The sequence below is a fragment of the Cotesia glomerata genome, linkage group LG5 (assembly GCF_020080835.1).
Source record: "Cotesia glomerata isolate CgM1 linkage group LG5, MPM_Cglom_v2.3, whole genome shotgun sequence".
Lineage (NCBI taxonomy): Eukaryota > Metazoa > Arthropoda > Insecta > Hymenoptera > Braconidae > Cotesia > Cotesia glomerata.
In genome coordinates, this window is record NC_058162.1 from 5,305,098 (window position 1) to 5,329,807 (window position 24,710).

At 26.7% G+C, this 24,710-nt stretch overlaps 1 protein-coding gene across 1 annotated transcript in view; it reads left to right on the plus strand.

Annotated features, from left to right (window-relative positions):
• The window catches only part of LOC123264784 (PH and SEC7 domain-containing protein-like), a 53,878-nt gene that overhangs the window by 6,072 nt on the left and 23,096 nt on the right, over window positions 1-24,710 (plus strand). Inside the window, 2 exon segments of the mRNA XM_044728263.1 lie at window positions 16,775-16,841; window positions 23,522-23,575. Of these exon segments, the coding sequence (XP_044584198.1) occupies window positions 16,775-16,841; window positions 23,522-23,575 (121 nt within the window).

The following is a 24,710-nucleotide window of genomic DNA, read 5'->3' on the forward strand; positions in this document are numbered from 1 at the left end:
TTATTTTCTGGCTTTTGTAGTTTTTAACAAAAGACTTCAACTGAATCCCGGTTTCAATCAAATGAAATTGCTTCTTTTATTTTTATTATTCGTACAAATCTTGGTTGTAAAAAGTAAAGACTTGGAGACTCTTCAGAGCTAGGAAATAATTTACAAGACAGTAAAAAAAGTAGAAAAGATAGTTTTTGTCATTTTGTTGGCGCCGGTACCTTGTCATGCTACCAAACCGAGGAAATTATATTAAATTCCGTCTTATCAATGAAAAAGAAATAATAAATATCTGAAATAATGCTTTGCATAAATAAAACTTTTCCGGAAAATTTTATCGAATATTAAACTTGGCGAGGAGCTAATTTAATTGTTAAGTTTGTAACTGGTACATGTAATTATTTATATACATGTATTTAATTAAAGTTTTAAATAAAAGAGTCCTTAAAGTTTAAGGTGAAAAGTTCACTCGCTTCGGTTACAAAGTTTTGTATATTATTGTATGGAATAATAACTAAAAAATTGTACTTTATGATCTAGAAAATTAACTCAGTATCTTTTATTTATTATTTAATATTTTTTTTTATTTATTCATTGTTTTTATCTCACCGTTTTTCTGAGAAATAATTCACACTTGTTAAATTTCAAAGCAATTTGCAATCATAATTATGAATATAAAAATAGGTAAATTTAAAAAATGAAGTATACATTTGATACTTTATCATCCATTTCACTTTACACCCACATAAACTGTTTCACGATGTTTCCATTCACTAGACGGTAGAGTACCTTTCCGTTTCCGGGTGCCGGTAGAAAAGAGAAGGTATTTAGATATATACGTCTGTATCTGAATTATATATAAAATACAATATATAAAGTCTAGTCTGGAACGCAAAGTAAGGCGTCGTCGGTTTAGTTGGCAAATCTCTTCAAATGTAATATTGTCTGAAAAGAAGACTTTTAATGTAATTTCAAAGAATGTTTGTTGATAAATATTTAGATAAATTTTATTATTTTTGAAAATATATACAAAAATTTTGAAGTAAAATTTATTAACAAAATAATCTATATTATTGAGAGAATAAGAAAAATTTTTTTTTCAGGATATTCATATGATAAAATCGGTTTTTTTTTAGTGGAATTTAGTGCCATTGCAAAGATCTTGACTTGAATTTGTGCCTTTTCAAGGTTTAATTTAATTATCACCGATAGTCAATTTATTATAATAAATATTGAGGCTGCATTCGAAAATGCTCTCTCTATATATATATAATGAAGAAATGACCTTGTATCTTGTGAAATATTGACATTTTTAATAATATAAGCTCATCCTGATGTTACATTCATTGAGACCTTTCATTTGAGTACCCACATCAATTTTTCATATATTTTACTTATTTATATATTTATATATATGAGAAATATATTAAAAATGCACGTGGGTACTCAAATGAAAGCTCTCGACGAGTGTAACATCGGGATGAGCTTATATTTTTAAAAACGCCAATAGTTAAGAAAATACATTGCAATTTAACAAATATCTTGTGAACTACTGATATTTTTAAAGATATAAGCTCATCCCGACATTATACTCATCGAGATCTTTCATTTGAGTACCCACATCAATTTTTCATGTATTTATATATATTATATATATGTATATATGAAAAATATATCAAAATGCATGTGGGTACTCAAATGAAAGCTCTTCATGAGTGTAGCATCAAGATGAGCTTATATCTTTAAAAACGTCAATATTTAAAAAAATACAGTACAATTTAACAAAAGTCATTATTTAATAAAGCAAAATTTCATTTATTTATAGTTCACAAGTCACGGCAGTCACATAGTGACTGCAAGGTTTCTGGTTATTTTTATTTTTTAAATAAATTTATTTTCTTTTCCCAAAAAATATCTATTAGTTTAAAAAATAATTGCTTACAATAAATAAATTTTTTCGCGAATTATTTTAGACTAAAAAAGAATCACAGAAATTTTTTAACTGATTATATTTATTATTCACTAAAATAATAAAGATAAAAAATATTACTGGCAATTTTAGAAATATAATTTTTACGATTAATTAGCAATACTTAAGATAAAAATTAAAGTACATCGACCTTAACTTGGCGTGAATAAACATGCGTAAAGCACTAATAGCATTATGTGTTTTAATTATTAAAATACAAAATATCCGAGTATAATTTTAATAACTAAGTCTAGCCCTTTAAAAACTTGTATTAAATATTAGATATTAAACGAGCAAATAGTAGAGCACTTATAGAGTTTGTTTATTCACACAGACAGATGATTCAAATGCAAGCTCGATACCGGTGTGTTTGCACTCTAATGCACAAGTGTGTAGTGTGTGCTGTATGAAGCAAATACTCGCGTGAATCACTTTTGCTCCTAATCGCAATATGTTACCTCGCATCTATATGTATGTAATACCGGTTAAGACCTCTGTAGCGCTGCAACGTGCAAGTGCAAGTATTACGATGTACCTGAGTAAAGATATGCTTCCTTTTTGCTGTACATAATGTTGCATTGCGCTATATACAATATACTAGATATATTTATGTGTAGAGTTAAGTGTAGTGTTGGTGTTTTGTCAGGAAAACCGATAAATATTAATACCACTAAATGTACAAGATATTTTGATAGTGTCACTGATAATTTGTTATCTTTATCTACATTTTATTTTTATCAATTATCAATTACATATTTATATATTTACAAACTTTTTTAAAATTGATAAATCAATCAATATATTATCGAGTTTACATTTAGTTATATATGTGGACAAAAAAAAAAACAGTATTTTTGACGACAGTATTGGTTTATTGATAAGAAAAAAATAATAAGAGAATGAAAATTAATTACTTTGTCGGAGTTTCATTTTGAATAGCTAACTAATTAAAATTGGTCATTAAGATAAAGTTATAATTGAGACATTTTCCTGGTACTTGCTACTGAAATATTCAAATTGTAACTTGGGGTAATTAGTTTTGAGTTTGGTTAAATAATTATTTTGCCGTACCGTCTTGAGATATTAAGAAGCAAAATCAATATTATTTCTTGATTATCTTGAAATGTTTCGTCGAATTTATTATTAGAACTTTATAAATAGTTGCTTAGAGAAATTTTAGGTATTAAAACTATTTTAGAGTGATTAAATTTATTAAATATTCGGATCCTATTATATAAGACAAGATCAGAGAGGTTTGACCTGCTAAACGTAACAAGGTGTCCGCTGCAGGCGTCTCGTAAAGACGAGCCCAAACGAGTCATCATTTCTTGTTCTGAATCTCAGAAGGATCGAATTATTAATTTTTTATTTTCGAACTTAAAACCTAGAATTCAGTTACTGCTTACGATAAAATATTTAATGTTTCGCCATCTAGCGAGCGCTTTGATAACTAATGATTCATTTACTTGCTTGCTGGGAAAGTGGTAGCTTACAAATTTATTGTTATTTTTAATGTTTATATATTTTTTAATAATTAATATTATTTTTATTAATATTCTTATTTTAAAAGAAAAAATTTTAATTAAGGGGCATTCCATAGTGACTAGTGGGACATTTGACTCTGGAATTCCATCAATTATAATCTATAATTATGTGACTGAAACTTATGCTATGGTAAAATTTATCTTATAATATAAAAGAATAACTAATTAACAACATCCCTTTGTCAAAAACCTCGATTAATTTTTAAGTTTCTCGTAATTATCATTTGATTGATTGAGACTGGTGGGACTAAGAAAAATCCTTCTCTTTTACCGCGGTATACTTAAAGTCGAATTTCCATTCGACCACTAAACTTTTAAAAAATACTTCTCTCTCAATAAAAAATTTATCCTACAAACATTCAATGTTATGAAGAATTAGACTGATTACCTACGTAGAAACAATTAAAAAACATTTTTTTATTGTGACAAGTACAAAATGTGTACATGAAGTTGTTTATTAAAAAGAATTTTATATTATTTCAACCTTAGAAACATTATTGTTTATATATTTAACTATAAATTATTTAGGATAATTAAAAAAAAAACTAATTAAAAAACACAAATAAAGGATTTAACATGCTGACAACACGATCTTGATAAACTTAGGTGTTAATTAATAACGAACATAAAAAAATTTGTTCTTAAAAATATAATAATAAATGTGTTAGTTGATAACAAACATAAAATTAATTTGTTTTTAAAACTATTAAAACAACATTTGACCTGGATACAAGTTAGTATGGTTGAAAAGTTATTAGGAGAAAACAATTGATTTTCTTATTGATTAAAAAAAATTTTCTTTACAAATTAGTAAAATGTATATAAAATTTGCCATTTGCCTTAATGCCTTGGCATTAAAATTAAATAAATAAATAAAAAAACAAAATAGATAAAATATAGACTTTTAACAATAAATTAGAACTAAATTAAAATTAATTAGAGAAATTTTTAAATTTTAGTCATTTTCCCATTTTGCATGTGATGCCCCTTAACTACTTAATCACTATCTAGTTACTATAAAAATAGCTATAATTCCTGAAATATTAATTTTATCAGAAAATTATAGACCAAAGTTGTTGTTTAGGAAATTTTATACAAAAAATGTTTTCATACTATAAAGGTATCTTCAATATTTACACAGTAAAAAATTTTTCGTCAAATTTAACACAAAAATTTGTGTTGATGACTTTTTTTACACAATCTGTGTTGAATCAACATACTAAAATGTTAAATTCTACACAAACATTTTTACACTTTATACAATGACGAAAAATTTTTTACTGAGGAGATATTAGTTACTTAAATAGTTCTCAAAAAGTAAAAAATAAAAAATTAATATTAATGACTGGAAAAATAGTCAAAACTTTTAAAATATTGATTTTTTGAAAAAAATTATAAGAGACCAAAGTTGTAGCTTAGAAACTTTCCTACAAAATATGTTTTTATACTCTAGCACTATTTTTAATATCTTAAGAAATATGATGACTTAAGTAAAGATCATAACTTCTAAAATATTGAGTTTAAATAAAAATAATAATAAAATAAAAAATTAGCACGTGACACAATAAATTGAAGTTGAAGCGAAAAAAAAGGTAATTAAAGAGGTTGTATTACTTATGTTACCTTGAGCAATGATTTTTGTACTTCACCCTCACTTATTTAATACATTTGCAGCAACCTCGAATCAATCTCGTAATTCGTTCACGTAACACTTTTTCATTTCACTTCACCGGTGATATAACAACGACAACATCACAAGTAACAGCATAATAATACAATAATAACAACAATTTAAACCAGAAATTACAATGTTTGATAGCAATAAATAAAAACAGATAACTCGTAATATTTTTATCATGATTCCTTGTTAGAATTAAGCCGAGTCTTTTCCTTTTCAATTACTCTTTTTATTTTCTTGGATTATTTTCTCACAATCATCTGCAATTGTACTTTCATATTATTACTTAATAATATCACTTTATTTGTCATTTTATTCCGTACAAGTACACGAGACTATTTTTCTTTATTCCTAGTGTTATTTATAGTGCATGATTTTTTTTATACGGAACAATTTTTTTTGTTCAATTGGTCTAGATTTCCAACTACGATTTTTCTTCCAAGAATTTTGCTAGACTTGAGTGTAAGTACCTATATATTTCTATATGCTCTGGGCTGAAATAACCTATTTGAGAAAGAAATAAGGTGAGAATTGAGGTCGGTAAACTTGTGAGAATGCTATTAAAGTAGACGCGCTAGAAAAAAGTAAATAGGAAAAAAAATATAAGAGTAGAATCGCGATAAATGTTGGGCTTTTTTAAGGGTTCATTTTTATTTTCTTGAATATTTAGTGACTTATCATTTCAATAAATTAATTTATAAAAAATTTTTTCAAACAAAATTTTTTAATAATAAATTAAAAATTATATTGAGAAAATTATTTTTCTTTGTCATTCTATACAACTTTTTTAATAATTGAAAATTTTTACACTTTTAAGTGGCTGAAAAAAAAATTGATACAAGCTATTTAAGATTTTTCACTTAAAAAAATTATTTTTTAAATTTTAACTCCAACTATTCTGGAAATAATTTTAATAATAAATTTTTTTTATCTCTAACACAGAAATAATTTATGATATTAAAGTTAACAGTCACTTGATAATTTTTTAATTTTATTTAATAAATAAATTTTTTCTGAAAAATTATTTTTAAAAAATTGCATTTATAATTTTTTAAAATTTCTACATGTCAATTTTTTTTCTCATTTTTTTTGCCATAATTTATTTGTTAAAAAAATTATTAAATATCTGCTAAATTAATTTTCATAAATAATTTTTTTTTTTTATTTAATAAAGCATAATTTTCAAAGAAAAAATAAAATATCCAAATGAAAAGAGGAAATCTAATCCACATCACTATTCTATTAAATAGTAGTAAAATTTTTTATATCAACTCATATTTTATACATCGCAATAAAAAAGGTAAACAATACTATAAACTAAAAGCTCCCTATTTGTTTTACCGTTCAATAAAAATTTTTTATTTACATTTTAATACAAAAAGTAGCAATAACTCTTGTGACGTAGGAATGAACTACTGTCAAGAGTATAAATAATTTAATAGTTTATAAATAAATGAATCTAATAAAAAAAATAACAGTGTACTTTCCCGACAATTTGATCCCTAACAAAAACAAAGACCGGAATAAATAACGTGGGACTGAATATTCTGAATCATCCCCAACAAAGTTATACCATCTTTTATTCTACAAACCCTAAGAATAATGTAACAATACTAAAGTTGTCTTTTGTAGGTGAGTAAACTTTTTCCGTGTGTGTTAGCAAGAAAATAAACTTTGACAAGTCTTAATTTTTTTTTAATTTTATCCACTAATATGAAGCACCGCAAATATTTTTCCAACAAATCGATTTTTTTTAATCCGATTGGGAGCAATTTATACTTTGGATTTATTCTAGTGATAGTATCAAGTAATGAAAGGCGATGAGTGTTTGAATTCGAACTGAAGGAAGGGATTTTTTACAATAGTGATGTTAAGTACCTTCAAGAGAATAACACACTTGGGGAATAAAACTCACGCTGAATTTCAATTGAAACTTTAAATTTTACAATAAAATAATTTTTAAGAAAATATTTTTATAAATAAATTAAATTACGCAAAAGTTTATTTTTTATTCCTTATATTTCTAGCAACCTTGCAGTCACTATGTGACTGCCGTGACTTGTGAACTATAAATAAATAAAATTTTGCTTTATTTAATAATGACATTTGTTAAATTGCACTGTAATTTTTTAATTATTGATGTTTTTAAAGATATAAGCTCATCCTGATGTTACACTCATCAAGAGCTTTCATTTGAGTACCCACATGCATTTTGATATATTTTTCACATATATATATATATATATATATATATATATATATATATATATATATATATATATATATATATATATATATATATATATATAAATATATAGATATATGAAAAAATGATGTGGGTACTCAAACGAAAGGTATCAATGAGTGTAATGTCAGGATGAGCTTATATCTTTAAAAATGTCAATAGTTCACAAGATACAAGGTTATTTTTGAATTATGTATCTTATATATTGTTAAATTGCACTGTACTTTTTCAAATAATGTCGTTTTTAAATATATAAGCTCATCCCGATATTACACTCATCAAGAACTTTCATTTGAGTACCCACATGCATTTGGATATATTTTTCATATATTCATATACATAAATATATAAAATATATAAAAAATTGATGTGGGTACTCAAATAAAAGGTCTTGATGTGTGTAACATCAAGATAAGCTTATATCTTTAAAAATGTCAATAGTTTACAAGATACAAGATCATTTCTTAATTGAGTATCTAGAGATAGAGGATTTTCGAATGCAGCCGAAATACTTATCATAATAAATTGACTATCGATGAGAACTATATGAAACCCTGAAAAGGCACAAATTCAAGTCAAGACCTTTGCAATGACACTAAATTCTACTAAAAAATCTGATTCTATCACATGACTATTCTGGAGACAAAATTTTTCTTATTTTCTTAATAATATAGGTTTCTGCAAAAGATAAAAGCAACAATGTTGAGATTCCGCTCTAGTTAAGTTCTAGATACGTCTCAGTTGAATGCCGACATTTTCTTTAAAAAAATAAACCAACTTCCTGCAAACGTATTTTAAAAATAAAAGTATGATTAAAAATTATTTTTACAAGCAAAACTTTGAGCTTCAATTTTAATACTTTCAGAAAATGTGGCTAATGTATAAAAAAAAAATTATTCTAAAGCGTACCTGAGAAGAGCATCTGGGTCTAATGTCTGTCAAAGTGCTGGTGATGGTCTCTTGTAACCCAGAGGCAGGAGACAGGTCTTAGGATGTAACTGCAAGTTATACCCGGCGTTTTATCGAGCCGGTGCACTTTGTCGGGTCAAAAGTTCAGTGACGCGATGATGACACTAGTCAATAATATTGTCGGCATATCTTTTAAAAAAAAAAAAAAATTTCTGAGGCTAGAAGATTTGATTTGAGTTATCATTTTTGAAATAAAATTTAAATGGTCAGTTTTTGTGGCTTATTCTTCTATTTAATCAGTTTAATAGTGTTCCATGTGCATAATAGGTGGTTGGTGCTGCAACCTCATGAATATGCATGACGAATAGAAATGAGGAAGCACCTTGTGTCCAGCTAATTCGTGGCACTTAGTCACAGTCAGCTCCACCTAACAAGCACTAAATCAAATTTCTTATTTTATATGTATAAGAGGAAGAAAATATTTATTATTCCCCAAAAATTTAATAAAACTGGATAAAGTATAAAGAACAAAAGTTTAAAGCAAGATGAACCGCCCTTCAATGGACTATTGTTACATAGTGATCCGAAATATCAAGGATTGATTTATCGATTGAATATTTTATAGAGGACTAATAATCTAATAAAGTCAAAGGTACAAAGGGATGAAGGATAAGGGGAAAAAAATAAGGACGTTTTTCTAAAAGGCATTGAAAAGGCTTCCGCAACTTTAAAGACATTATTTAGCTGACCTAAATATCCTTTTACTGGGATTCATTCTTTTATACTTTATTTCATTCTTTTTATTGGCACAGAGTCACTCGAAACTGGAGCAATCTTTCCAGGATAAGGAACATTAACATTAAACATTTACACTCGGAATAAATGAGTTGTATTTATGAGTTATTATGCTAAAGTTTTTTAAAATATTATTTTTTCGATAACTTTGTTCAGATTAGACACGATTTTATTACTCTTTTGACTAGTCATCTGGCAAATAACAAAAAAATTGTTAAAAAAATATTTAAAGAGTAACTCTGGGGATTTAAATCAATAGTAAGAGGGTAGAAAGATAATATTTTATTTAAAAGAACAAGGGTTTCACCCTTACCGATTGTTTGTGTTCTATTTATAACTCTGAGTATAAAAAGTATTATTAGATTGATAAATAATTACTCGATTCATTACTTAAAGGGAGCGCTCATTAATTTATATATAAATTGATCCAATATAATTGGGACAGACCCTTAAATAATTAATTTTTATTAATCGATCTCGGACCATGAATTTTTCTGTATTCTCAATTAATCATGCCTGAAAATTAGTAATCAATAAAAAAAAATAAATAATTTTTTGTAATTGATACACGCTGGGAATCGATCCCGGTTTCTTTTGCGTAGTAGACTTGCAATCGTTGCGCTCGGCCACTTTCTCGCTTGCGACATGCGAGAATCGGAAATTTCAAGGACGCAAATCGAAAAATTTCGTGCTTGGGGCAATTATTAAAGGGTTGTTGAGCCTGAGAATTAAATTACCGATCTTGGTTGATGATTGACAATGAATAGAATTCTCGGGGCTTTAAATAAACTTCGATAGGCGGGATCTAATAGGCAAATGTGCGTGACATAACGTGTAATATAATAAGAGAGAGTGACGCCCTAAGCACTCGTGTGGTGTGTCTTTGACAAAGTGTTAAATGTAAAGGGAACTGCATGATGTGTGTTCTTTCAACCCGTATAGTATATGATACTTAACTACGCACACCATTATTAGATGGCACGTGGTCATGTCGCTGCCAATGTCAATGAGCCAGTGACTCATGTACAATGTCTCGCGCTGTAGTACTTATTTTTTCATTATCCACGTCTTTATTATCACACACTTTTTTGACTCAACTCGTTAAATTTATTGGCATTTCAGCATTGACCCTTGAGTTCTGACTCATGAGTTTATTTTACATAAAATTAAATTCTAGACAGTGAAAATTCTATTCTTGGATTTTAGAAGTTTTATTAAAAAATCGATGAGTTTGTATGAATTTTTTTACTATTTTTAAAAATTAATTTATTTTTAAGTAAAAGTTATTATGATACTGAAATGAATAAAAACTTGAAAAATAAACTAGGTCTGAAAAATTATTTTTTAAAAATTGAATTTGTAATTTTTTAAATAAATTATTCTTGCTATTAGCAACCTTGCAGTCATTATGTGACTGCCGTGGCTTGTGAACTATAAATAAATAAAATTTTGCTTTATTAAATAATGACATTAGTTAAATTGTACTGTACTTTCTTAAATATTGACGTTTTCAAAGATATAAGCTCATCCTGATGTTACATTCATCAAGAGCTTTCATTTGAGTACCCACATGCATTTTGATATATTTTTCATATATACATATATATAAATATATAAATTATATGAAAAATTAATGTGGATACTCAAATGAAAGGTCTCAATCAGTGTAATGTCGAGGTGAGTTTATATCTTTAAAAACGTTAATAGTTCACAAGCATATTTCTAAAATATGTATCATATATTTTTAAATTGCACTGTACTTTCTCAAATATTGACATTTTTAAAGATATTAGCTCATTCTGATGTTACACTCATCAAGAGCTTTCATTTGACTACCCAAACGCATTTTTTTACATATTTTTCATATATACATATATATATATATATATATATATATATATATATATATATATATATATATATATATATATATATATATAAAATATATGAAAAATTAATGTGGGTACTCAAATAAAAGTTCTTGATGTGTGTAACATCAAGATGAGCTTATATCTTTAAAAATGTCAATAGTTTACAAGATACAAGATCACTTCTTAATTATGTTAAATTGCACTGTACTTCCTTAAATATTGACTATTTTAACGATATAAGCTCATCCCGATGTTACACTCATCAATAGTTTTCATTTGAGTACCCACATGCATTTTGATATATTTTTCATATATACATATATGTAATATATATAAAATATATGAAAAATTGATGTGGGTACTCAAATGAAAGGTCTCGATGAGTGTAACATCGAGATGAGCTTATATCTTTAAAAATGTCAATAGTTCTCAAGATACAAGGTTATTTCTTAATTATGTATCTAGAAATAGAGCATTTTCGAATGCAGCCCAAAAATTTATCATAATAAATTGACTAAAAAACCGATTTTATCATATGACTATCCTGGACACAAAATTTTTCTTATTCCCTTACTAATGTAGATAATTATTTCTTAAAAAAATTTTTTTAATTACAGTTTCATAAGTTATTACACTGTAAAAAATTTTGCGTCATTGCATCAAAAAAAATTTTGTTTAACATTAAACACAAATTTTTTTGATCCGAAATTTTTTACTGTTTATTTTAAAACTTTTGGAAAATATTTTTGACGTTAAAATTTTAATTATAGAATCTACAAGAACTTTCATCCTCCCTACAAAGTATAATTATTATTATCGTTACATAATTACTAGCGAAAATATGATATAGTATAATATAATAGGAAGTAGTTTATGTTATGATAGAGTATAGCAAATATAGTAGACAGCACTTGACATAGAATATCGAGTAAGGAAGTCGATAGTTAACGATAGCAGTTTGCGTTACGCAAAAGAGAATTGGTGTCTGGTTACATGGCCCTGGTTTCCCCTCAGTATTACACCATACTTGACATTCTTTTCTCTTCTCCGACATAATATAACATTATCTTAACAGCACATCATCCGCCAATAGTTAGATATTTCGAAAAACCCCGTCAATTTTCTTGATTTAATCCACTTGACTTTTAGAGCCCCGACAGCTTTTTTTGATTTTACTCACTCGAAAGTATAATTTTTAATACAAGAAAGCTTTCAACTTTGAATATAAATGTGGCTCAATGTTTTTATTTATTTTGCCTGTTGGTTAAAAGCACATTTAGTCGAGCTTTTAGGATTTCTTAAAGCACTGACCTATTAAACGTCAAGCCTTTTAAGTGTTTATAATTTAATTCATTTTATTTTCTATGAATAATTCTATTTAGAAGAATTATCAAGCACGAAGAAATATTTCTATGCAATTTGTAAGTAACAATTTTTCTAATTATAATTTTATATGAATAAAAAAAAAAAACCCAGAGGTAGTTTCGATCGTGGGACTTTTTATTATTTGCCAGCCATTTAATTTCGCGACAATAATGAGCGTAATTTTTAATTACAATCTTATGGAGTAGAAAAAAAAATTTCTGTTTAATTTAATAGTAGAAAGATATTTAATTAAATAACATATTTACCCGAACAATGTCAATGTTAGGTGGCTATAAATAATATTGGCAAGTGAGTATAGAAAGAGAAAGAAAAATAACTAAGAGAAAAAGCTGATGAAAAACATTGAGGACACGTCAGTACTAGTAACTTGGTAATTCAATAAACATTATTATACGACGCAATTTATTTATATGCAGATCTATTGCATTATATCATAAATATTTTTTTACTATTTAATTTTTTTAATTGTTCACCCGTGTGTATATTATGTCTTTTTTTTCTTCATTATGTAAAAGTTGTTGCTGCGATAATTCGTCTAAAAATGATAAATTTAATTATGTTGAGTATGTACCACTTGCTGAGGTAAATTTTTTATTGTAAATAATAAACAATAAAATTATTATTGCATTCTCAAGAGGGGAAATACGTGTAGAAGGCGGTTTTTTCATGCTGATTTTCATTAATTTTTTCAAGGTATAACAAATTAATATTATTTATTGAAACTATCAGGTTATTTTATACATATATTTATGAGTATTTTTTTGTATTAAACAACAATATAAGTTAACAAATAGCGGAGATATCAGCTGATACACATCGTAGGTTGTCATCCGACTTAGCAGTTGGTGTGCAGTATGGAAGCCACAATTTTTATTTGAAATCAATGGCGCAGAAAAATTACTTCATTTATATGTGTATCTTCCATATGAACCTCAATTTCAAAAAAAAAAAAAGTAAAAATTTGCATTTTTTAGAAGGCTGTGAAATTGTCGTGATTTTTTACCACTTTTTCATACATTGTTTATTAAAAAAAAAATAGTTTTAATAAAAATATCGCTTCCGATTGAGGTTCATATTCAAGGTAATTGTATAAAAAAAATTATAAGCCATATCGCAAGATGATTGATTTATAACTCTTTGAGCTAGACTGTATACAGTTTTGAAAAAACGCGTTTCGAGAAAAACGCGTTTGAAAAAAAAGTCAATGTAAAATAGTATTAAAGTAATTACTAAATCGCTTATAACTTTTGAACGAATAAGAATTTTGACTTGAAATTTTAAATCTATATTGTTAAATAGTTTTACAAGCGATTTATAAAAAAAATTGAATTTTTTTAAGTCTGTACACGTATTTCCCCCCTTAATTAAATTAATTACTGGTATGACTAATGAAAAAAAAATTTAGCAAACGAGACAAAATGAATTTTACTTATAAAAATAAAACAGCCGCGTAAGCATTTGATTTGTAATAAGCTTTTATTTAAAAAAAAATTTACAATCAAAGCAATTTGATGGATCAATTGATTTAAAGACTGGACATAAAATCAAAACCGTGGATTGTCCTATTAAAGACAGACACAACATCTTGCTTATATTATAAATTACATGCAATAACTTATTACGGGTCACGGGTCGTAATCACGCGTGGCATATTGTCACTGGGCGTGACGACTCAATTTTGCGGCTCGGTGACCACATATCCAACTGTATATTCTTCCGTGTAACCAAATGTTTTCCACAGTGTTTATTCGACAACAAAAACTTCCTGGCGCTCATGATACACCTAACCTAATTTATTGATACTCTAATTCGCTCTATTGTCTACACAGCATGTTTCAGTTTACTTAATCAACTTCTCAGTTGTGACCAATTGATTCCTTTCTTCAGAAATATACTTTTTCAATTTACTTCAAATAAAATGATCTCAGTTTGTTTATTTTTTGTCATTGCGGCTCTAAATGGTCTCAATATTTCGTTTCTGATAAAAAAATCTAAGATTTGATAGAACAGGTCTCGATTCGCGACTCTGATCTCAGCGTCACAGGTGGTAGAATTTTTTCTCATGATTGAATAAAAACAAATCGATTTGACCTCTGATACAATAGACCAATTAATTTTTGTTAGCAATTAACTTCCTGTACCTTTTACCGTCCTTTAACTAGAGTTCTTTTGTACTTGTCCAAGGTTGAAGCTATGTTCTATACTTTCTTCAATTAAATCATGTGTGTTTTATATCGTATTTTAAAATAAAAATTACATTTATTACTAGGATTTATTAGAGTTTTAAATATCAGCCGTCTCTCTAATGTGAAACTGTAAATATAAAATTATTTCTGAGATATATTACAACTATTACAGTTTCACTTAAAATTTTTTTTAGTTTATAATAGTAAAAAGTTTAAAAAAGAAAAAAATTTTAAATCGTATTTGGTGTGCGCCATTGTGTATTTCAATTTTTTTAAAGTCCTAGTAAATAGATTTTACGGATTTCATTAAAAGTAAAATATTTTGCAACCGCGCACACTAAATACGTTCCAAATTTTTTTTTTAATTTTTAAATTTGTAACAAAATTTTTTTTAATTTCCGAAAATCATAAACAATCATATCGGTTACTTGGATTTTTTAATTTTTTTATTTTATATATTTTTGTAAAGAAAAAAACAAATTTTTTTTTCCTTAATAGTCTTATGAACGTGGACTCGGCGCGATTTCTTTTACAGTGAAACTGTTTTTGTTCGGATCTTGTGAACTATTGACATTTTTAAAGATATAAGCTCATCCCGATTTTACACACATCAAGACCTTTCATTTGAGTACCCACATCAATTTTTCCTATATTTATATATATTATATATATGCATATTAGGGTGTGCCAAAATGTAACTTCCGTGGAGAACCTTTTAAAATTGGAATTTTAAGTTCCATTCTTAACAGCAGCTGTTTTTGGGCATTTCCTGAGATATTTCGGAGTGAGAGGATTCATTTGATTATTTATAGGATTTTTAACAGGAGATTTAATTGGGCACTTCCGGCCAAATTTTGAATTTTCACCGGAAATGCCTAAACTAAGCTTCTGTTAAAAAATTCTATGAAAATCAAATACTTCGTCTCACCCCAAAATATCTCAGGGAATGCCCAAACACCCCTTTAAAAGCGGAACTCAAAATTCCAATTTTAAAAGGTTCTCCACGGGAGTTACATTTTGGCACACCCTAATGTATATATGAAATATATGAAAAATTGATGTCGGTACTCAAATGAAAGCTCTTGATGGGTGTAACATCAAGATGAGCTTATATCTTTAAAAACGTCAATAGTTAAGAAAGTACAGTGCAATTTAACATAATTAAGAAATGACCTTGTATCTTGAGAACTACTGACGTTTTTAACGATATAAGCTCACCCCGACATTACGCTCATCGATACCTTTCATTTGAGTACCCACATCAATTTTTCATATATTTTATATATTTATATATATGGATATATAAAAAATATATCAAAATGCATGTGGGTATTCAAATGAAAGCTCTTGATAAATGTAACATCAGGATGATCTTATATCTTTAAAAACGTCAATAGTTAAGACAATACAGTGCAATTTAATACAAGTCATTATTTAATAAAGTAAAATTTTATTTATTTATAGTTTACAAGTCACGGCAGTCACATAGCGACTGCAAGGTTGCTAGTTAACGATTAGTTTATCAATAAATAACTTGATAAATAATAAGTAACTTCTAGTTTAAATTTTTATGCAACTAAAAATACATTCAAAGTTATAAAATTAGGTATTTCCAATCGTAATTGCATTATTAAAAAAAATACTCTCAATTATTACAGTGTCAAGTGAATTACTTGCAGTTTTTTTTTTTTTTACGAGGGATCTGTTTTTACTCTAAAAACTAATTTTTCTACTTCTCTTTCTTCCGCATTGCAAGTCTAAAGCTTGTAGTTAATTTTTCTCGCCAATTCTTGGCTAATCTCTCTCACTCTTGGTCCTATTCAGCAAATTTATCATTCAACCCTCTGTACACTAATCCTATAGTTCCTCTTGCATCTTGCTAATGGACACGGATGTATAACTAGAACATAACACTTTAACGGAGAGAGATAAAGAGAGCAGACTAATGTAATATAATGTCTGTACCTGTCACATTGTGCGCTTATTACCGGTGCAGGGATCGGACAATAACAAGTTGAGTCGCGGTCCTTTTTTATACGTGAGTCATACTCCGTGTAGGATGACAACAAAATAATAAAATAAAATAAAATAGGATAAAAAATAAAAGAAATTAAGATGTGGGTTAAATGATAAGCCAAATGAAAATATTTTTTAAGGCGAGAGATAAATCTTGTTAAATTATTTATTTTATTTTTTGTTCCAGGTCGAGGCAGGAGATGTCATTCTCAGGGTAAACGACGTTGATGTTAACCGATTTAGTACCAAAGAAGGTGAGTTTCATTATTTTCAAGCTCTCATCACATTTTTATGGGAATTTTTTTACGTTGAAAAAAAAATTAAAATTCATTCAAGAGAAAAATTCTTAAACTAAAAAAATAATTTTGAAGAATTTTTGTTTTCAAGTAGAAAAATTCTTGAACTGAAAAATATTTTAAGGATTTTTTGTTTTGTTCCAAGACAAAAAAACTCATTAAAATTATTTTCTAGGGTCAAATTTATTTTTTTTAATTGCTTCCTTGGAAAATCAATTGTTCATTGTCCGGAGAGACGTTTTTAATTTTTGGGAATTAAAAGTTCTTTGACGCTTTAATAAAGCACTTCTTAAAAGTAATTAAAGTGATTAAACTTGTAAGTGACTGATACTTGCAATGAATCCGAGTTTAAAAGTTTTTTTTTAAGAAAAAAAAGTAACAACAATTGTTATTTGAGTGTTTGAATAAAAATTATTTGAAATTCACCGACAGTTCAGCGATGCTATTGTTAATTACTTTCCTGTAAAATTAAATATGACCGGTCTGGTTAAGAGTTATGGTAATTTAACATATTGCTGCACACAGAGTTCGTGTGTGCTATCAGAAAAGTTAAATCACTTTTCGGTTGAAAGATAATAGCGATTTAACTTTTTAAAACTGTCATATTCTTTATATTCACGCTTATGTAAAAACTTTTATATCTTTTTTAATTTATCTGCCATGTGATTGTTCAATAAATTTTTTAACGATCAATAAAAAGTCAGATGAGATTTTTTAAAAATGTTTTAAATATTTTTTATAAAATTTCTTTAATTACTAGATTATTAGCTTGTAATTAATTATTAAAAAAATTGTTGAATTAAAATAATAATAATCAAGCGATGATATTTATATTTAAACTCAAGTAACGATTATCTGAAAATCCATACACGATATGCAATATTAAATTTTAATTCCAACTGTCGTGTTCATATGAGCGTGTTAAAATTAATGAAAAACGTGCTTTTAATCTTGAAGCTGAGCTACCGCGTAATCGCAACCTTTTTTTCATTAATTAAAATAAATTTTCAATTTTAATTTTTAATTGATAGCCGACTTTTAGAATTTTGTCATTCTTTACAAGGTTACCCGGAGATCAAACGTTTTCAGTCAAGTCAGGGAAGATCTTTATAAATCTTGGGAATTCTGGAAATTTTTATTACCCAGACACTTGCTATGAATTTAAAACTATTACTGTAAATAATTCCAGCAAGTTCATGTTCCATCACACCTCGAAAATCATTTAAATAAATAAATTATTTATCTTCTGACTTAAATTCTTTGAAGCTCAGAATATTAATAATATCAGTTTATATTTTCCTTAAGGTGTTCGATGTTACCCGATAGTTTAAATTTAATCCTTGAATATTTTTATATCCTTCTTTATGTCATAATAAAAATTATCGTAAATAAAATAATCATAATAATAGCTTTATCTAAACTCAATATTTTAATTGTTATCTTTTGTTATGTAAGAAAAATTAATTTAGGGAAATTAATTGATTTTACATTTAAATTATTTATTGTGTTTAAGTATTCGGTCCTAGCGTATTAGGCTAATAGACCGGGAACTTCCGAGTTTCTATTTATTGAGAATGATAGGTTTGTTGAATAAATTGGACGTTGAATAATTTTAATACATATATTGTTTAAATCAAAAATTAATATCATTAGTTAAATTACAATAATTACAATTATTACACAGTGATTCAAAGTTAACTTTTTCTTTCATATAAGGATTTTACGATATTAAATTCACAAATATTAGTTATTAAAATGTATCTGATAAAAATGATGAACTTTGTTGATTTGACTTACTCTTTAGATTTGATTCACTTCATAATTATACTTTTAATTTTACAATCTTTTATTCGTTATTCGGTAAATTTAACACGTGGTCTATTCAGACTTATTAAAACTTTAGGTGATGTTAACACTAGGACGTCAGGACAACGAGAGAGATTTTCTTGTGAAAATTGTAAGGTGTCGAATTTTAGAGCGTTACTAATTTCCACTCATTGGGGAAACCAAATGTCCAATTATTTGTCTATTGTCTTGGGCCCTTACCCTCTCTCTTAAGTTATTCAAAAATATCGCATGAGTCCCCTCTACTTGGGTCAGAGTGCAATATAGTTTTCTTACTTACTCTTATGTTCTATTAAACATCTATGTGCACGCATAAAAATGATTTTGTTGAAATAACAAAAGACGGGATAACTAAAAAATATGTTCTGGTAACAAATGAGTTTAGTTATAGTAACAAATCCATTAATCGCATTAACAAAATGTTTCAAGTTGTACTAACAAACCAGTCTGTTAAATCACCAAATCAATTTGTTGTCCTAACGAAATCATTTTATTGCAATAACAAAACTAATTTGTTGCTAAAAAATTTTCCAAATCAGATATCACTGATTATAGCATATTTTTAAATTATGGATTCTTATAAAATTTAATGTAACATTTAATGTAAATTTATTTGTTATTTTAATAGAATAATTTTGCTGTTTCAACGAAAAAATTTGTTATACTAACTGAATTATTTGGTCGAATCTACTTAAAGATTTTGCTATAGTAACCAAATTGTTTTGTTGTTATAACATATTAATAAATTGCTATAACCTAAATTTTGTTATTTTAACATATAATTTGTTATCCCTATGTTAACAAATGCATTTGTTACTAGAACATATCTTAAGTTATTTTAACAAAATTTTTTTCTGCGTGTGTTTGTGTATACGTAAGCGCATTTACGTATAGACAAAGACAAAGGCAAAGATAAAGTACATTTGTACTGTTTAACAATAATTTATTTATTTAAATCGAATAAATAGATTAACGGATGTACTTGATTCTAGCATCTCTTACGTTTTTTGAATTTAATTATTTATTTGTAGAAATACTTCTGTTTTATCATTTTATAAATTTGTTGCATTATTTTAGAATTTCATTATTTAATATTTGTTTATTTTAAATTGTTTAACTTTCAAGTTCTATTTTTTTTATCTGTTTCATATTCGTAAAGTTCATTTCTCATTTAATATTTAATTTTGATTATCTAAAAATTATTTAAAACTTGCAATATTAAAATTCATTTAGACATCTGTCTCAACACTCAAAATTCTGTACTTAAGTTACTCTAAAATCTTTTGGTTTAAAATAAATCTTTTTATCTAATATTCTTTGTCATTACTTAAGTATTTTTTTATTTTAAGTATAAGTGAGTTTGCTTACGTATAACAAAACTCCCATTTATCTATTTAATCTCTTAAATGTACCTGGGCCCAAACTAATTACGAAAATTCCCTGGGCCTCTTACAAGAGTCGAACGAGACACTTAATGATCACACTCGAATTATATTTTACAATCGTTAAAAAATGCAATAAAATCATACTCGAATTTTTTTATAATTAATAAATATGTAAAGAAAAATTCTTTACATAACACTTTACTTAAGTGATTATAATTCCTAAAATATTGAAGATATCTCTATAGTGTACCAACGTTTTTAATAGGAAATTTCCTAAGCTACAATTTTGATCTCTTGTAATTTTTTCCAAAAATCAATTTCAGGAGTTATTAGTCATTTTTTGAGTCACCATATAATAATTTTTCATTTTTCACCATATAATCACTACTTAAGTTCCCATATCTCAAAAAATATTCAAGATAGCATTATAAGATAAAGTACCCAGTAGTTGAACTGATTTCAAAGTAAAACGTATTTGACCCTACTTTTAGTACATAAAGATGTAATTATTAGTTCAAATTAGTGATTTTCATGAAAAAATAAATAATTATGAATTGATTGAAGCGCAAAATAACGCAGACAATTGAATATTTATATTTTGATGACGTTTTTAAGATAGACTATGAAAGGAATAGTAGTTGAACAATCAATTCTGACAATCCGCAGTAGTTGAACACTCTGGGAGCAGTAGCTGAACTAATAAAATATATGGCAATAGGCACACTAAAAATTTTCAACGTTTTATTGAAATATCCAAAGATTTATAACATCTTATTGAATAATATTAAAAATAATACTGTGAATATTTAATATGCTCATTTAAAAATAAGAAATATTTGTATTTAATTTTAAAAAAGCGGCATGATGGCCGAGCGGGTTAAGTCATTATCCCGTTAGTTCGCTCGCACATCATGCCGTGAGGCGAGGGTTCGAGCCCCGACGGTTGTTCGAATAGTTCCAACACCAACCGTCGGGGGTCGCTCCGGTAGCCGAACTGTACTGGCATAGGTTTTCTCTGTGGTTTCCTCATCGCCACTATTCCAACAACCGATAGAAAGGGGTGAGGAATAGGGTAAATACAGTACAGAAAGCACAAGTCGGTCCACAGCCGCAGTGATAATAATAAAGAGTTGAGTATATAAATGTACGAAAAATAAGGTTGATTATGTAGTGAAAATACAGGAGTGAAAAGAGGACGTGCTGGGGTCCAAAAAAGCGTTGAATAAACAAGGACAGTATAAAAAAAACACAAGACGGTGGCGCACTCGCGGAATGCGATAGCTACCATCTACCCAGCCTTGTAAAAACCAAGAACGGTATACAAGTAAAAATCGAAATAATAAAAAAAAATTGTATTTAATTTTTTAATTACATTTTTTATGAATGACAAAGCAAATTTTCAATTATAAATCAAAAAAACTCAATTCAAAACTTTCAATAATTTTTAACTACACTAATTTTTAGTCATAAAACTTATTTAAATTGCAATAATTAATACAAATCACAATGCTGATCACTAGTCTATAAACCTATTAGAGGTTATAGTGCTGTTAAAATTATACAGCCTCAACCTGTTCAAGTTCTAGGTACACAGTAAAAAATTTTACGTCAATGCGTCAAAAAGTTTTGTGTTAAAAATTTTTATGTTAAATATTTAACACTTTTTTGTGTTAATTCAACACTTTTCTGTGTTAATTTAACACTATGAATGTTAAATTTACACATAAAAGTGTTGAATATTTAACACAAAATTTTTTGACGCAATGGCGCAAAATTTTTTACTGTGTACCGCTTTGAAAATTCGGAGGTATAGTTGAACGCTAAAATTTAATATAAAAATCATAATTTATGTTTGCAAAAAATATGTGTTATTTAGAAAAGACTATTTCATTGGATAGTACAATTTTTTTTACTTAAAATGATGATATACCGTTTTTTTTACTGATTGTTTGGTTTACGATTTAGTACCTTTTTCATGAAAAAATAGCATCTATCGGCGATTCTCGACATGTCAACTTTTAAGTTAATAAAAATATAATTGTTTTGATTTATAATTGAAAAAACTTACAGAAATCAATTACTGTATCATTTAATAATTATAATATGCACATATTACTCATAATAAATTTACGGATTTTGTATTATAACAATTCGAAAAGTCTGTTCAAGTACTGGTCCCATTTTTATAAGTGTTCAAGTATTGGTACTTTACCTTAGTACAAAAAAATTTTTTATAGAAAATTTTCTAAACTACAATTTTGGTCTCTCATAATTTTTCCCAAAAATCAATATTTAGTAGTTATGGTAATTTTTTGAGTTATCATTTAATAATTTTTCATTTTTGACTTAGTGAGCACTACTTAAGCTACTTTATCTCCTAAAATATTAAAGATAGCCCTATAGTATAAAAACATTTTTAGTAAAAAATTTCCTAAGCTAAAACTTTGGTCTCTTATGATTTTTTGATAAAATAAATATTTCATTAGTAATAGCCATTTATAGTGACTACACTGAAAAATAAATTAACTTGATTCAAGAAAAAAATTCTTGAATCAAGTAAAATTTTCTTAAATCAAGAATTTTTCTACTCAAATCAAGAATATTAAGTTCTTCAAAATTATATACTTGATTCAAGAACATTTTTTTTCTGTGTAGATAATAAATAGGTATTTAATTAAAAAATGTTCTTTTAAAACAACAATAATAATAATAATAATAATAATAATAATTTGTAAAAGTAAATCTTGTAAGCTTGCGCAACACATCGACCTTTCCTGACCTAACGCACTCGAGTCAGAACCCCGCGACCCGTAGCCCACGATACGCGAAGTTTCATTGACTTGGTGGGCTTACAAGAACTCGAACGTGTCTAGTCTCTTAAGCCAGTGCAGTCGTGACTACATCCATCAGCGAGCATCATCCCATCCTATTATCATCTGCTCTTGATTCCTCTGCTCTCCATCTCAACTTGGTAAATAAAAGTTAACTTATTCCTTAGCTGCTCTAGTCTGTACTAGTAAGTTGTGAGTAGTGATACGAGGAAAAACCGCGAGACCGCGAATACCGCCGAGACTGGATACGTTATGTTACCGCACCGGCTATAGGCTACATTCTACCAACAAACTATTTATTATTGTTATTATTATTATCAGTAGAGCAGACAGAGCACGAGTATTAAGTGTAGAGTGTACAGTGTTGTACTTAAAGTATTAAAACCAAGAGAGTGTAAAGCGAGACAGAAAAACGATAACGAGAATCAACTCAGAGAAATCTACGTCGTGTCGTGCGTTTGCTTCCACACCCAGTCGTTCGCTTCTCCCGACAACACCATCATACATGTCTCATCTTTTTTATTTTTATTCATATTTATTTATTTAGTCATTAATTATGTGTTGTTATTGATTACAGTGCTCAAATGTCTTCGATTATCCTCCGATCCAGTTACCCTCAAACTAAAAAGGGGTGAGTTATTTATTTTTTATTAATTGATTATTTTTAATTTTTACTCACATTTTTATCAATTTATTTTAATTGGTAATTAAATGTGATAATTTTATTTTTAAATTTAATTTTATAATAAAAATTATTGATATTTCTTCACTAAAATTTTTTTTAATGAAAAACATAAACAATATTTTATTTTATTATTTAATAGCAATAAATCTTTACCTAAAAGTTCTTTAATTTTATTTTTTAAAAGATAAAAAATTAAACTTCAGTTTATAATTTGTCTAATTTATAGATTTTGGTTAATACATTTTAATAAGATTTTAGTTTTATAATTTAATTTTTTAATAAGCTATTCGAAAATTCTTTATATTTCTTCACTAAAACTTTTTAAATATTTTTTTATTAAAAAATATAAATATTATTTGATTCTAAAATTTAATGACAATAAATATTTACTTAAAATTTAATTAAATTTTTGTTTTTAAAAAGAAATAAAGATAATTGATAAATAAGAAGAAAAATCAGTTGATAGTTTGTCTAATTTCTATTAAATTTATCTAACTAATTGAGATTTTAGTTTTATAAAACATTATAATTCAATTTTTTAACAAGATATTTTAAAATTCTTTGTATTTCTTTAGTAAAATTAAAAAAAATTTTTTCTTTAAATATAAACAAAATTTAATAATTTTTTTTTTTTTTTTTTTTTTTTTAAGAAATAAGAATAATTAATAAATAAGAAAAAAAATCAGTTTGTCTAATTACAGATTTTGGTTAATAAATTTTACTAATTAAATTATCTTAAAATTTCATACATTTACTTAAAAAATCATTAAATTTTTTTTTAGAAAAAAATAAAAGAATAAAAATAAAATTCTTATCAAAAGTTGAATAAAATTAAGTACTAGTCTGTCGAATTTATCCAGTGTAATTGATTCTAAATCAGGTTTCTTGTAATCCTTCCTAGTGTAGGTCTATAAAACGATAGCATAACAATGTATCTTCTCCACAAAACTAGATACCATCAGACCATTTGCCTTCTACTCGGCTGGTTTTTATTTGACACGTTTATTTGACCTGTAATTCAACAGTATGAGTAGTACATAGTACATAATGTATGTAAGCGAGTATTTACACTCGACATTCG